The 16,469-nt window shown below is 46.0% G+C and overlaps 1 protein-coding gene across 2 annotated transcripts; it reads left to right on the forward strand.

Moving 5' to 3' along the window:
* The first annotated feature begins 4,448 nt into the window (after positions 1 to 4,448).
* On the forward strand, positions 4,449 to 12,169 carry SOLD1 (secreted protein of Ly-6 domain 1). Of its 2 annotated transcripts, NM_001174112.1 has the most exon segments (3): positions 4,449 to 4,519; positions 9,734 to 9,847; positions 11,184 to 11,308. In NM_001174112.1, coding segments are annotated over 3 exon segments (303 nt in total). In that variant the 5' UTR covers positions 4,449 to 4,455.
* The last annotated feature ends 4,300 nt before the right edge of the window (positions 12,170 to 16,469 follow it).

A 16,469-nucleotide genomic window follows, 5' to 3' on the forward strand; every position in this document is an offset into this window, starting at 1 on the left:
GTGGTGCCCGGGCCACAACTACTGAGCCTGTGCTCCAGAGCCTGCAACCACTGAAGCCCGCACACCTAAAGTCTGTGCTCTTCAACAAAAGCAGCCACCGATAGTAAGAAGCCGGAGCGCTGCAACCAGACAGTAACCCCTGCTTGCCACAGCTAGAGAAAAGCCGGCACATAGCAACAAAGACCCAGTGTAGCCCCAAACAAGTAATAAGTAAATACAATTATTTTTTAAAATCTACATTACGTAGTTATCTTTGGGTGTGTGTGCATGTTGTAAGAACCCTTAAGATCTATTCTCTTAGCAAGTGTCAAGTACACGATACAGTTTTGTTAAATATAGTCACCATGCTGCACATTAGATCTCCAGAACTTAGTCATCTTACAATGAAAATTTGTGCCCTCTGACCAACATCTCCCCCTCCACACCTTCCACCCCCCAATCACAGGAGGTTTTTATTGCCTGTTTTATTTTGTGTGTGTGTGTGTATGGGTCATATTTTCCTGTTTCTTTGCATTTCTCGTGATTTGGGGTTGAAAACTGAACACTTAAATAAATCATCCCTGCAATTCTGGATATTGACTCCTGCTCTTTCACCTTACCTCACAGCGTTTGATGATTTTGTTGTGATTCTCTGTTTATTTGTTTAGTGAATTGGTTGGGCTACTGTGATAAGGACAGAGTAAAGGGACAAAATAAGTGATTAGTTAATCCCACTAGAGGATTGTAAGCAGAAAAAAATATGAGAGACCCCTTAGGCTAATGATTACTCAAGAAAGCAGGTTTGCTTAATCACAAAACCAAGCAGGCTTGTGTAACAAAAAAACCATGAAACAGAAGCATGAGACATGCCCTAAAACAATAAAACAATGGTGGTATGAGACCCACAGCCTACCTGGTGAGCTCAGTAAATTAATGATTCCTAGGACATGTGCTCTGCACACACAAAAACAGTAATTTGTGAGCCTAGCTTGACCATGTAGAAACAAGAAAATTCTCCTGGTCAGCTGGAGGAGGAGCTGATGATGGAAACATGATGTCTATTCAAGAAAGACCAAGAAGTTCTTCTCCACTTCCCCATTTTTCCTTTGATTATAAAACTGTAGCCCCATAAGTCCTCAGGGCATGGTACCCTCTCGTCCACCTACTTGTAAGCCTCACAAGCATCCTATTCCAATACATCACTTCTTATCTATCACTCTGCTGTGTGTGCTCAGTAATACAGCTGTGTCCAACTCTTTGCAGCCTCATGGACTATAGCCCACCAGGCTTCTCTGCCCACGGAATCTTCCAGGCAAAAGTAGTGGAGTGGGGTGCCATTTCCTGCTCTAAGGGATCTTCCCTGACCCAGAGATTGAACCTGCGTCTCTTGCATCTCCTGCACTAGCAGAGATTCTTTATCACTGCACCACGTGGGAAGCTCATCTATCACTCTGCCTCTCACCAAATTCTTTTTGTGCTGAGACATAAGGGACTATGGCACCAGTGTTCTTCAGAGTTGCCCGAGATGACACCTCAGCGGTTTCAAGTGTAGTGAAATCTATTTCCCCTGTAGTGGGTCAGCTCTGACGTCACCCCTAGAGGGCACAGTTTAGTGCACGGCCACAGTCATCCTGGGATGAGACGGGGATGCCAGGCCTTTCCCTGATTTTCTGTGAAACTGTCATTACACCAAGCTGTGGACTTCATGCTTACCTGCTGATGGGTTCCTGGGACATGGAAATCTTCAGAGTCTGATCCAATTATTTTCAGGCCCCTTTGCAAAGATCAACTTTCAGGCCAGTCTTTCATATCTGTTCTGCCCCAAGTAGGATTTTCTTAGCTGTTTCTCTCTCTGGGTCTCTCTGGCAAACTAGCTAACCTACAGTTTACAGCGTTCCTTGCAGGGAGGTAAGAGTCTTTTCTTTACTTACCACCAAAATTTCCACTGTTTTTGAGGGTGCCCTTTTTCTTGAACATCCCACACTCTGTTTAAAATCAAGTTTGTTCTTTTGGGGGAGAACTTCAGATTCTTATATTCTCATGGACTTCTGGCATCCACACTAAAGCAAACTTTCCTTTCATCAACCTGGCCTCTTCAATGGCCTCTGAGTGGCAAGCATCTGGATCCCACTTTTGGTGGCACTACCTGCCCAGATACTCACTGTTCTTATCGAGATTTAGTAGATTTTCTTGAAAAAAAAAAAAAAAAAGTTTCCTGATTTGCTGTATGCCCTTATGACAATTTTCAGAGATTTAGAATGATTGTTTAAGATCCTTTTTGCCAGTTAGTTATTTCATTGGATGGTGTGGGGATGGGTGGACAGATTTTCTTCTGACACAGCTCTGGACATGAGTTCTCCACTAGCTGTAGTCCAGCATCCAGAATAGAAAAGAAAATTTTATTTAAACAGGAAAAATGAGATTAAAAAAGATAATGAGAACTCTGGGTCCCTTGTGAAATGAGCAGGACCCTATGGTCCTTCCCCTCACCCTCCACCCCCATGTCATCTACCTGCCTTTTGTCTGTGGGAAACTTTAGTCAAAGAATAAGTTTAATCAGAGAAATGAGAAATCCAGAAATAAAGGAAAACAGTCAATGGAGACCAAAATAATAATAATATGGTCATTAAATATAGTCAAGGACCTTCAGTTCTTTCTCAAGAGAAGTGAAAGTCACTCAGTCTTGTCCAACTCTTTGTGACCCCATGGACTATAGCTTCTCTGTGTGTGGAATTCTCCAGGCAAGAACACTGGAGTGAGTTGCCATTCGCTTCTCCAAGGGATCTTCCTGACCCAGGGATTGAACCCCGGTCTCCTGCATTGCAGGCAGATTCTTTACCATCTGAGCCACCAAGGACTCTAGATAATATTTTGAGCTACATCCTGTGACTTGTTTTATAGATACGAAAACACTAGGGTGAAGAAATTAGCTACATTATGACCAAACTGTACCCATGACATAAGCTGCCACAATTCTCTGAGAATTCGTCTACAAAGGGGGGGAAAAATGGACCCTGGAACTGAAGATTCACTATACCTAAAACAGTCAAGATGATGTGGGCCAGACCATCAATGATCAATGTGAAGCAGCTCACTGCTGTTTCTGCATGTGGCTCCTTCCTTCTGTCTATAAAAGCTCTTGCCCCACTGATTGCCAGGGGAGGGCGGGGAGTCAGCCTTTGGACAGATGTCCACTACCCTCCCTGCCGCCTCCCCCCACCTCCCCCACACCTCCAGCTGCCAACACCTGAAATAAAGCAAACTCTCCACCAACCTGGCCTGTTGTTTGGCTTTTGAGTGGTGAGCAGCCGGACCACCCCCTCACCCCAATACTCTTTCGGTAACACTTGTAGTACAGATTTTGATGACTTGGGGAGAAATACTCCATTTTGCTCCTATTTGCCAAAAAGTGAAAAAAACAAATGCAGTTGGGTTTCATTTCCAAGAAAGGAGACAATACTACCGAGACAGGCTTGGATCCTTTGCTCAAGTGCTTGTATCTGACAAACACGCTGGGACAATTTGTTCCAGGGCTTGTATCTGACAAATGTCTCCCTGAGCAAAAAATCCCACAGAAACTAAAAATAACTTGCATACATGAGCAGTTGGAGCAGATTATGGACAACAAGATAAAAAGAGACCCCAAACCCAATTTCTGAAGAGCTGGGAGCAAATGTAGCGTATATGCATGGCCCCTGCCCTCAACGCCACTAAAGGGGTGGGCAAACCACCTATATAACTCCTCTTGCCTGACCCCTGGACACACCCCTACCATCACCCCATATAAAGAACCAGCTTGCCTCCCCTGAGCAAGTGAACCTGTTGCTTGTTCCCACTTACCCTGCTGCAACAGGGCCCCAATCAAGCTTTGCCTGAATTTTCTGTCTGGCCTCTGATCAATTTCTATTGATTAAGAAGGCCAAGAACCCTGGTTGGTAACACTATCATCAAAAGCTATTTGTGTCTGGCCTGCACTTTACAAAGTCTAAGCATGTGTTTATTTCCCTAGGCTTATTTTAATAAGAGAGAATTCTCAATAGCAGTTTTTTATCCACACCATATTTCAGTAGTTCCGTTCAATATGGTAAAACTCTTAAATGGTAAAACATCACTAATTTAACCAAATTCCCAAGTCCCTAAGCGATGTAAGTCAGACTCTAGTCTTCAATTTTGGGCAATTGAAGACTAGACAATTGGGCAATGGGGACACATGAGAGTCAGCTCTTCTTACATACCTTGGCTTCCTAAGTAGGGCCAGTAGAAGTGAGCAAGGTCAGTAATTGCTAGAAAGAATGTAGGCCCCTAGTTCCTTCAGGCACTCTGTTCTCTTTGTCTGGGAAAGTGCAAGCCTTTGTCTGGGCTGCCATTGGCTGCTCCTCCCAGCCTGGAATTATAAAGTAGGGATCTTAGAGGCTCTTGAGGCTGTGGTTCAGTCCTGCCTTCTGCAAGTCCTTGTGGCTGGAGCCAGATCCAGAGATGGCTAAGTGCCTTCTGCTACTGCTACTGGTGGTCCTGTCCTCACTGCTCGGACTCCCGCAAGGTGAGCTCCCCTGCTCCCCCTAACCCCAGAATGTAGGAGGGCAGAGGGGAACCTGGGTGAGTGGCAGCTTATGGTTCTAGGCATTGCCTGTCTCTTCCCCTCTTTGTCTGCCTGCCTAGACATTAGAATGTCCCGGAGATAAGATTACCATTTACCCTATAATCTGGGGCATTCTGCTTTTGTAGGAATACATTTCAATATCTTTTTTGCTTGAAGGTCTGTTCTTCATAATTTCAACTGGGTAAACATTTTTGAAAGCTGAAATACTTGGGTACTTCGTTTGTTGAACACTTGAAGACGTTAAACTGTTGGGGTTATACGATAGATACAGGATGGATCCTCACCCAAGCTTGGATTATATGTCAAGCCTGATGATGCCACATACGTACCAGGAGGGTGTGAAAAGCCTTAATTAGTTATCTCATGAGGCTTTCTTGGGAGAGCAGGGCTTACTGCTAGGTGTCTTAAGATGGCTTGGGGGAGAAGAGAAAGGAGACTGTTGAATTTAGATGATGGTAAGGAAGAGAGGCAGGGCGGTGGTTCCTGCCATCAGGCAGGGGCTTGTGTGGTGTGAAACTCCCACCACTGTTGAAAGAAGGAGCCCCTGGGGCCCACATGTGGGGCACAAGGGGCAAGACCTCAAGGTTGCCAGCTGTGAAACATCAAAAACCGGAGTCAGACACTCTATTACATGACCAAATGCAATGAATACTGGCGGGACCTTTTCCAAAATGTCTTTTACTTGTAGAACACAGATTAAATCCCAATGTAGTTCTCCAGAAGCTTAACCATTTTCTGATCTGCTTGATGACAGGGAGCAGGGAGAATTTTTGCTGAAGACTATTTTTTATTCCACATCACCTTTACCACAAAACTTTCACAGCTCAGTTATTCTACCTGTGGGTGTGTATGTGTACATACATATAGAATATATATGTTCATATATAGAGTTCATAATATATGCTATATTTTAATATTCATGCATTAATAGATATGTGTACATTTTAATATTTACATGCGATATATTTATAACATATACATATTTTAAATATACTTACATATACATTTATTTATATTCATACACTATCTTGTTTGGACACAGGACACAATTCACAATTATGTGTGCATCAGAACCAAGTGCAAGGGCATTTTTCTCTCTCTGTGTTCTCAGTTTAGTAACTTTTGCTGCAATATCATATTCTACTGGCATTTGTATTTATTCTTCCACTGTAAAAATAAATGAGTTTATGTGCTTTGCGGATTTTCCAATTAAATTTATTATAGCATTACAAAAAGTGTTTCACCTTCTACAGAATATACTTTCATAGTTTTTTTTTTATTCCATGATTGATTAAAACTGGAATGATCATTAGCATTAACAGGCACCACTTTTTCCCAGTGTTCTTTAGCAAATGGAATCAGCCTGCTAATAGTCACTGTTTTGTTTGTTCTGTAAAAGAACAAGAAGACTTGGAGTACAAACTATGAAAAATTAATTTATAAGAGCATACACTTGATTTAAATGAAAATCCATCATCTGAAGCTGATAGGAATAAAAAATCATTTGTCTGGAAGCTGATTCCAGGAAATACCAGGAGGGGTGTGGGGAAGTAAGACAAGGTGCAGGCATGCCTGGTTGTTTCAGTTGTGTCCAACTCGCTGTGACCCTGTGGACTGTAGCCTGCCAGGCTCCTCTGTCCATGGGATTCTCCAGGCAAGAATACTGGAGTGGGTTGCCATGCCCTCCTCCCAGGGATCTTCCCAACCCAGGGATCGAACCTACATCTCTTATGTCTCTTGCATTGGCAGACGGGTTCTTTACTACTAGTGCCAGCTGGAAACATGAAAAGAAATGAATAAGCTGGACATAATGGTGAACAAATGGAGCCCATCCTGCTGGAAATTGTGGAGGGCAGTGTAGGGGATCCAACTCATGGGAGGGAGGTTGGCGTATTCATCCACCAATACCCCATCTGTTCTTGGGAGAAGGGTACTCCCAGGGGCATTTGCTCTCCACTGTTTGAGCTGCCCGAGGTGCATGATGAGTGTGTCAGAGTCACAAGTGCCGCAGGGGCTGCCTCAGCGTGTGCAGGTGGAGGCTGAGGGCTGTGGGTTGAGCAAGAGGAATTGCACCTGCTTCAGCCAGTGACACATGAGGCCTTTGTTGCAGCGGCTCATATGAAATCATCCAAGGGCATAGTTCTCATAAAATGACTATAACTTTCAAGAGTCGCTGAAATTCTCAAGCAGATTTGTATCTCCAGTAGGGTTTCATGTGCTCAAGGACATCACAGATCCAGGGGTGACGGTGAATGTTGACAAGACAGACTGCTCAGGTTACAGTCATCATTAAGATTAGAGGAAGTGGAATTGAGAGCTCAGTTCTTTTTATTGAGTGTGAATTTTTCAAAGTTCATTATTTTTGAAATTTTGCAATTTTTTTGCAAAATAAAAATGTGTAAGTAAAAACATAAATGTATAGTTTTAAATGACACATAAAGATGAAAGCGTGAGAAGCGCCTTGCAGTGACCTTCTATTTGCTCTGTCGCACGTTTCCTAGTTCCTGTTTCCCACATACACACCTCGCTTATGTGTGCAAGCTTAGTCACTTCAGTCAGGTCTGACTCATTGTGACCCTATGGACTGTGGCCTGCCAGGCTCCTCTGTCCTTGCGGATTCTCCAGGCAAAAGTAGTGGAGTGGGTTGCCATGTTGTCCTCCAGGGGATCTTCCCCACGCAGGGATTGAACCTGGGTCTCCTGCATCTCCTGTATTAGCAGGTGGGTTCTTTACCACTAGCACCACCTGGGAAGTCCTATTTCAGTATACCTGACCTATAAATTCTCACATTTTTGCCTGGACGCAGTTGACTTGTGGCTTCCTTCCCAACTTCCAGTTTCCACTAGCCCTGTCCTGGGCCTCTGTTACTCTCTCCTTTAAAGCCTATTGTCTGCAGAGCTGCCAGAGTGTACATGCAAAAAGCTAGTCAATGTCACTGCCTATTGAAAAAGCCTCTGATGGCCTTTTCCAACTTTGAATACGATCTCAGTTCTTATGATGGCCTAAATGACGGTCCAAATAAGATGCAAGCCAAGCTGCAGACATCATTTTCACTCTTCCAGTAGGCATATTAAAAAACTCAGAAATGTGTAAAATTAACTTTAATATACACTTTATTTAACCCAATATATCTAAACCTGGTGGCTTCCCTGGTGGCTCAGTGGTAAAGAATTCTGCAATTCAGGAGCCGCAGGAGATGCAGGTTCAATCCCTGGGTTGGGAAAATCCCCAGAAGGAGGGAATGGCTACCCACTCCAGTATTCTTGCCTGGAGAATCCCATGGACAGAGGAGACTGGTGGGCTACAGTCCATGAGGTCACAAAGAGTCAGACACGACTATCATTTTAGCATGTAATCAACATCAAAGTCACTGATGAGCAATTTAAACGATTTGTATGTGTGTGTGTGCTAAGTGTTAGAAATCGACTTACAGCCCATCTATTTGGACTACTGGCATTTCACAGGCTCAACAGCCACACATAGTCCATGAACACCACCGCAGCAGCGCAGGTCTAAGCAGATCCGTGCTGTGGTCTGACCCCTATCACCTCTTCAGTCTTGTTTTACACTACTCCCGCCCTTTCCCACTTTGCCTGTGCTGATGCTTGTTTCTCAAACTGGCCAGTCTAATTGCAGCTCAGAAACTTTCTGCGCACTTGCCCGAGCATCTTCCTGGAACCAGCTTGCCAGCTACTGCCAGCTGTTTTAGTGGTTAGCATAAAAAAGATTCAGGTTTGAGCTCAAGGCACCGCTGAGAAAGCTCTCTGCCTCCCCACAGCCTCCTCTCGCTCACCCCTCCATGCTCTTCCTTCCCATTGTCCTCATGAGTCACCAGGACCGAAATAACCTTTCTTATTTCTTCATTGTCAGTCATTTCCCCAATTTATTTGTTTGGTATTTGATAGGCGGAAGGCAATGGCACCCCACTCCAGTACTCTTGCCTGGAGAATCCCATGGACGGAGGAGCCTGGTAGGCTGCAGTCCATGGGGAGGCTAAGAGTCGGACATGACTGAGCGACTTCACTTTCACTTTTCACTTTCATGCATTGGAGAAGGACATGGCAACCCACTCCAGTGTTCCTGCCAGGAGAATCCCAGGGACGGGGGAGCCTGGTGGGCTGCCGTCCATGGGGTCACACAGAGTCGGACACGACTGAAGCGACTTAGCAGGCGGAATGGATGTTTCGGTGCTCCCTTCAGCACCCTATTTCCAACACCTAGAATAGCGCCTCTCACTGGCAGGAGCTCACTGTTTGGTAAATAACTCGGGGACCAGAGGAGGGAGTGAGGAGCTGTGACCCCAGGCGCATGCGTTTGTGCGGCAGATCCCTCCCTCTCTCCGCGTCCTGGTCTCCCTCTCTACCCCTCCTCGGCTCTCTCCCTCCCCCTGTCAATCACCCTCTGTCCCTCCTCCACCTCTCCTTTCCCTCCCCTCTCCTCTCCCTCCTCCTTCCTCCTCTCTCCCTCCCGCTTCCTCCCACCCTCCCTCTCCTCCCTCCCTCCCCCTCCTCACTCCCCTCCTCTCCCTCTCCCCCTCCTTTCCCTCCTCCCCTCTCCTCTCCCTCCCTCCCCCTCCTCTCCTCCCTCCCCCTCTTCTTTCTCTCCCTTCCTCTGCTTTCCGATTCCCCATATCTTGCCTCACTCTTTCCTGATCTCTTTTTCTTCCCAACCCCTTCCGCCCACCTGTCCTGTCTCTCCCTTCCCTGCCCCTTTTTAGGCTGAGTCCTGGGTTTCTCTGAGTTGTCTCTTCAGATGAACAGGAAGGGTGGAGGATGGGGGGTTCTGCGAGAAGGAGGGGAGTGGGCGGTGCTGACTCCTCACTGCAGCCCTCATCTGCGCCGCTCCTGCAGATGGCATTCACACGGAACATCTTCAGTGGCGCCCCCTGGGGTTGGGGTGATAATCAGCTGGCAAGTGGGATGCGCGGAGCCTCGGGGGAGCTCTCTGTGCCCCGGTGCAGGTCTTGTGCCTGGGGGCACGCCTGCCGCCGCCCAAGTGGAAGCCAAGCAGGGAGAAATCACCTGTCTCCAGAACATTCTTCAGGAGGAGGGAAACCGTCAGCGTCCAGGCGCCCCTGGGTCACAGGTGCGCTCCCTCCTGAGCTGCCGGGAGGCTGGCCGGGAAGAACCTTATTATGTTGGTTTGACTTTCCAGCTCTAGAATGTTTCCAGTGTGACAGAGTCAACACCAGCGGGGTCTGCGTGTCTGGGGGAGGCACCTGCCAGACTCAAGGCGGCCAGCAGTGCTTTCTGAGGAAGATCTACGAAGGTAGGTGGTGCCTACAAGGTCTCGGGGTGAACTTTGCTAGAGGTTAGGGACTGACAGTGGGTGTTCCAGGAAAGGGGCGCAGGGGGTGGTATGAACCCTCCGTGGGACCCTGTGAGTACCTGGACCCCAAGCACAAGTCGGGGTGGCTGTGGGCCTCGGGGAAGTGGTCCCTCAGGAACCCTGGGAGCAGGAGCCACATAGAAAGGGGTTGAGCCTGGTAGGCTGCAGTCCATGGGGTCGCTAAGAGTCGGGCACGACTGAGCGACTTCACTTTTGTTTTTCACTTTCATGCATTGGAAAACGAAATGTCAACCCACTCCAGTGTTCTTGCCTGGAGAATCCCAGGGAAGGCGGAGCCCGGTGGGCTGCGCTCTGTGGGGTCGCACAGAGTCGGACACGACTGAAGCGACGCAGCAGCAGCAGCAGCAGCAGCAGCAGTGAAACATTATCCCCTCGTTCTGGTACTGGGCTGCCACTGGCCCTTAACTGGAATGGGGACCTTTAAGGGAGGAGGAGGAGAGGGGAGAGAAGAGCGTAGGAGGGAGAAAGGGATGAAGGAGAAAGGGATGAAGGAGAGAGGGATGGAGGAGAGAGGGATGGAGGAGAGAGGGATGGAGGAGAGAGGGATGGAGGAGAGAGGGAGGGGTGACTGAGGGAGGGAGGAGGAAGGAAGAGAGGGAGAAAGCAGGGAGTTTAGCTCCTGAAGGTAACTGGAACTAGGCTGAGTGGGACCTGACTGGGATGGGGTTTGGGGGAACTAGGGACATATACTGGGGGACAAATTGGCAGGGCGGAGAGGATAGTTTCTATCCATCCTTTCTGCCTTCTCTTGTGGGGGGATGGATTGCACTCTAATATACAGAGCTTGGGTAGCTCAGCTGGCAAAGAATCCGCCTGCCATGCAGGAGACTCTTCCCTGGGTCGGAAAGATCCCCGGAGGAGGGCATGGCTCCAGTATTCTTGCCTGGAGAATCCCACAGACAGAGGCACCTGGCGGGCTACAGTCCATGGCATCGCAGAGTCGGACACGACTGAAGCGGCTGAGCATGCATGCTTGCATACAGAGCTTGCAAAGCTATCCCAGGAGAGCCCACCAGGGGGCCCTACCTCCAGTCTCTCAGTCCCAGATGGCTGACATTCTCTCTACTGAGTATGAGTCCTCCTCCATGAAATGTGCTATTGCCTCCTCATTCTTGATTAGTTGGTTGATGCATTAATCCTGCGCTTCATTCAGGAATATTTACTGAGCAGTACCCTCAGGATATGCTGAGCCCCACACCCATGGGGCTGTGTCCTAGGTTCTGGGGTCTTACTTGTCTTCTCTGCTCCTCTCCAGATGGCACGCTTTCCTACGGACGCCAGGGTTGTAGCCAACTGTGTACTCCCATGAAGCTCTTTAATCCCAGTGTTATTGTGGAATATAAATGTTGTCATGATTCGCCTCTCTGCAACAAGTTCTAAAGTCAGGGCCCCAGCTTTTGCCCTGATGTGATGGATGAAGCTAATTTCGGAATCCCTAAATTGCAACCACGGCACCCTCCAAGACTCCCTGATCTGAATGTGGATCCCCCATGAGAAGTAGCCTCAGACTTGTTCTGTCTTCAGACTCCTCATCCTTCACTGCTAGAAGCCCCAGGGATGTATTCTTTGAAACCAAATTGGGATGAAGATTAGTGGGCATAGCTAGGTCCAAGGGTACTTTCTCCCTTTTCAGGTCCTAATTGGCAGTCACATTGATTGGCTGCTTAAAAAGGCAGGGTCTGGGAAAGGCTGAATTTGTGATTCTGCATGTTCTGGAGGCAGGAACTGAAGGAGGAGGGGGAGTCTTCCAAGGCTTAAAAAAATAGAAGTGTGAAGAGCTCCATAAATTATGGATTAGTTCAGTGGGCTAGGTGTTGTAACACAAATCTCTTAAGTATCAGTGGCTTAAAAAAAAAAATGGAGTAGCTTATGTCAGAGGGATCCAGAACTTAGACACATCCACCACTAAACCCAACATAAACTTTGAACCCAGATATCCTGAGACCACCTAGAACTTTTCTTCTTTTCTCCTTAGAGGGCACAGCTTAACAACCAATCTGCTCCCAGCAAGTGACTGAATGCCTGCCAGCACCAATCATAGTTCTGTAATAATATTCTTCTGTAATAATAATAGTTCTGTAACAATAACCTTTGTTTCTTCTCTAGAATGTCCCTGTTGCCTTTATAATCCCCCACTATTGTCTGCTGCCCCACCTGGAGCACATTTGAGTTGCCATTCAAATGGTTGCCTCCCAAAATGCAATTCTTAGGATTCTCAATAAACTTTTTTTCTTATTTGCAGCCTTTTGCACTTTTTGAGTTATTACCTGATAATGGTCTCTGGATGGCCATAGCTTGCTTTTGTATTCACAGAATACATGCCACAGGCTGGGCGGGAGAATGGGTGTATTAATAGATACATCTCCTTGAGGGTGCAAACCATATGGACATACTAAGACTTTCCTCTGGTCTGGGTTGACTGGGTCAGTGGTGAACACTTGCCACTGAGTTGAGTCAATAAAATTCTCTTTCCTGGCATTTTGTTATTGGATTTTAGAGACTAATTCTTTGAGTGTGATTAGAACTGTAATATGAAACTCAGCTGCTTTGGGGTATCCATCTTCAGTCACATGATGGAGAACCAGAGAAAGTCCATCTGCAAAGAACGGAAGACGAGATAATTCTGAGCGGTAGAATTATCTTTAGAATAAGAAGCAGAATCCAGGAACTTCCCTGGTGGTCCAATGGCTAAGACTCCAGGCCTCCAAAGCAGGGAGACTGGGTTCTATCCCTGGTCAAGGAATTAGATCCCAGATGCTACAACTAAGACCCAGAGCAGCCAAATAAATAAATAATTTAAAAATAAATAAGTATTTTTTTAAAAGCAGCAGAGTGCATATGTGATCTAATTCTGGTGCACTGAGTACCCATTTTTCATCCACCCATGCTTGATGTCTAAATATTTCACCCAAAGGTGCATTTCATTAGCAAAGGTGTTGAATGTCACGACAGTGTATCCCACCTTTGGGGCTGTGTCTGCTGTCAGCATTGATACCTTTCTGTGAAGTAGCCAGTAGCCATCATAAGTAGCACATATCAAAGGCAGTACCCTTGCATCCACTGTATCTTTTTATTCTCACAGCTTGTGAGGGAGGTGCTATTATTCCCATTTAATAGATGAGGGAACTAAAGACTCAAGAAGTGTGGTAAGTTCCCAAAACGATGGCAGTAGATTTCCACCCAGACAATCTGTCTCCAAAGTTCACAGTACTGCTCTCCAATCCAAAAGTTATTAATTGGAGCAAGAACAGATCCGTGTTCTCTGTAAGGACCAGAGAGTAAATATTTTAGGTTTTATGAGTCATAAGTTCTCTTCAGTTCAGTTCAGTCACTCAGTCGTGTCCGACTCTTTGAGACCCCATGAATTGCAGCACGCCAGGCCTCCCTGATCTCCCGGAGTTCACTCAGACTCACATTCATCGAGTCAGTGATGCCATCCAGCCATCTCATCCTCTGTCGTCCCCCTCTTCTCCTGCCCCCAATCCCTCCCAGCATCACAGTCTTTTCCAGTGAGTCAACTCTTCGCATGTGGTGGCCAAAGTACTGGAATTTCAGCTTTAGCATCATTCCTTCCAAAGAAATCCCAGGGCTGATCTCCTTCAGAATGGACTGGTTGGATCTCCTTGCAGTCCAAGGGACTCTCAAGAGTCTTCTCCAACACTACAGTTCAAAAGCATCAGTTCTTCTGTGCTCAGCCTTCTTCACAGTCCAGCTCTCACATCCATACGTGACTACTGGAAAAACCATAGCCTTGACTAGATGAACCTTAGTCGGCAAAGTAACCTCTCTGCTTTTGAATATGCTATCTAGTTTGGTCATAACTTTTCTTCCAAGGAGTAAGCATCTTTTAATTTCATGGCTGCAGTCACCATTTGCAGTGATTTTGGAGCCCCCCAAAATAAAATCTGACACTGTTTCCACTGTTTCCCCATCTATTTCCAATGAAGTGATGGAACTGGATGCTATGATCTTCGTTTTCTGAATGTTGAGCTTTAAGCCAACTTTTTCACTCTCTTCTTTCACTTTCATCAAGAGGCTTTTCAGTTCCTCTTCACTTCCTGCCATAAGGGTGGTGTCATCTGCATATCTGAGGTTATTGATGTTTCTCCCGGCAATCTTGATTCCAGCTTGTGTTTCTTCCAGTCCAGCGGTTCTCATGATATACTCTGCATAGAAGTTAAATAAGCAGGGTGACAATATACAGCCTTGATGTACTCCTTTTCCTATTTGGAACCAGTCTGTTGTTCCATGTCCAGCTGTAACTGTTGCTTCCTGACCTGCATACAGATTTCTCAAGAGGCAGGTTAGGTGGTCTGGTATTCCCATCTCTTTCAGAATTTTCCACAGTTTATTGTGATCCACACAGTCAAAAGTTTTGGCATAGTCAATAAAGCAGAAGTAGATGTTTTTCTGGAACTCTCTTGCTTTTCCATGATCCAGCGGATGTTGGCAATTTGATCTCTGGTTCCTCTGCCTTTTCTAAAACCAGCTTGAACATCAGGGAGTTCACGGTTCACGTATTACTGAAGCCTGGCTTGGAGAATTTTGAGCATTACTTTACTAGCATGTGAGATGAGTGCAATTGTGTGTTAGTTTGAGCATTCTTTGGCATTGCCTTTCTTTGGGACTGGAACGAAGACTGACCTTTTCCAGTCCTGTGGCCACTGCTGAGTTTTCCAGATTTGCTGGCATATTGAGTGCAGGACTTTCACAGCATCATCTTTCAGGATTTGAAACAGCTCAACTGGAATTCCATCACCTCCACTAACTTTGTTCGTAGTGATGCTTTCTAAGGCCCACTTGACTTCACATTCCAAGTTGTCTGGCTCGAGATTAGTGATCACATCATCATGATTATCTGGGTCGTAAAGATCTTTTTTGTACAGTTCTTCTGTGTATTCTTGCCACTTCTTCTAATATTTTCTGCTTCTGTTAGGTCCAGACTATTTCTGTCCTTTATCGAGCCCATCTTTGCATGAAATGTTCCCTGGGTATCTCTCATTTTCTTGAAGAGATCTCTAGTCTTTCCCATTCTGTCGTTTTCCTCTATTTCTTTGCATTGATCACTGAAGAAGGCTTTCTTATCTCTTCTTGCTATTCTTTGGAACTCTGCATTCAGATGCTTATATCTTTCCTTTTCTCCTTTGCTTTTCACCTCTCTTCTTTTCACAGCTATTTGTAAGGCCTCCCCAGACAGCCATTTTGGTTTTTTGCATTTCTTTTCCATGGGGATGGTCTTGATCCCTGTCTCCTGTACAATGTCACGAACCTCATTCCATAGTTCATCAGGCACTCTATCTATCAGATCTAGGCCCTTAAATCTATTTCTCACTCCCACTGTATAATCATAAGGGATTTGATTTAGGTCATACCTGAATGGTCTCGCGGTTTTCCCTACTTTCTTCAGTTTGAGCTTACAACTATTCAGGTGCCATTTGTAGCAAAAAGGCAGCCACAGAAAATAGGTAAAGGAATGAGCGTGGTTGTGTCCTAAAGTTCACATAGTTTGTTTTTAGATTTTTAAATTTTTCTAATGGGAGTATAATTGCTTTACAATATTGTGTTTGAATTCATATAGCTTTTGCATGTTATGAAATACTATTATTCTCTTGAATTTTCCAGTCTTTAGAAAGGTTTTTTTTTTTTTTTTTTTTAAACTTTTTATTTTGCATTGGGGTATTGTCGATTAACAATGTTGTGATAGGACTTCCCACGTGGTCCAGTGGTTAGGAATCTGCCTGCCAGTACAGGGGATATGGGTTTGATCCCTTGTCCAGGAAGGTTCCACATGCCTCAGGTCACCTAAGCCCATGCGTCACACCTACTGAGCCTGCGTGCGGCAAGAGGAGAAGGCCCCCGTCCGCCACAACTAGAGAGAGCCCTCGCACAGCAGAGAGGGCCTCGTGCTGCCAAAACCGACCAAAGGAAAAAGAAAACAGAATAAAGGAAACTGTATACTAAAAACACAATGTTGTGATAGTTTTAGGTGAACAGCAAAGGGGCTCAGCCATACATTGACCTGTATCCATTCTCCCTCAAGGACTTCCCTGGTGGCTCAGGGGGTAAAGAATCCGCCTGCAATGTGGGAGACCTGGGTTTGATCCCTGGGTTGTGAAGATCCCCTGGAGAAGGGAATGGCTACCCACTCCAGTATTCTGGCCTGGAGAATCCCACGGACTGTATAGTTCATTGTGTCACAAAGAGTCGGACATGACTGAGCAGCTTTCACTTTCTTTTATTCTCCCTCTCACTCGCCTCCAATCCAGGCTGCCACATAACATTGAGCAGAGTTCCCTGTGCTATACAGTAGATCCTTGCTGGCTATCCATTTTTAATATAGCAGTGTGTACATGTCCATCTCAAACTCCCTTTGAGAAAGAAGAAAACCCGAAGATGAAGGCACAGCTGACATTTGAAAGCACTTACCATTTCTCTATAGCTCTTCATTTGCTCACTGTTCCCCCATGCTGTGGCATGTTAACAAAGAACAGAGAGCATTGCTCACCCCCTGGTTTCTCAAGAGTTAAGTTGTAACCCACTG

This window comes from Ovis aries, chromosome 21 (assembly GCF_016772045.2).
Source record: "Ovis aries strain OAR_USU_Benz2616 breed Rambouillet chromosome 21, ARS-UI_Ramb_v3.0, whole genome shotgun sequence".
Classification (NCBI taxonomy): domain Eukaryota; kingdom Metazoa; phylum Chordata; class Mammalia; order Artiodactyla; family Bovidae; genus Ovis; species Ovis aries.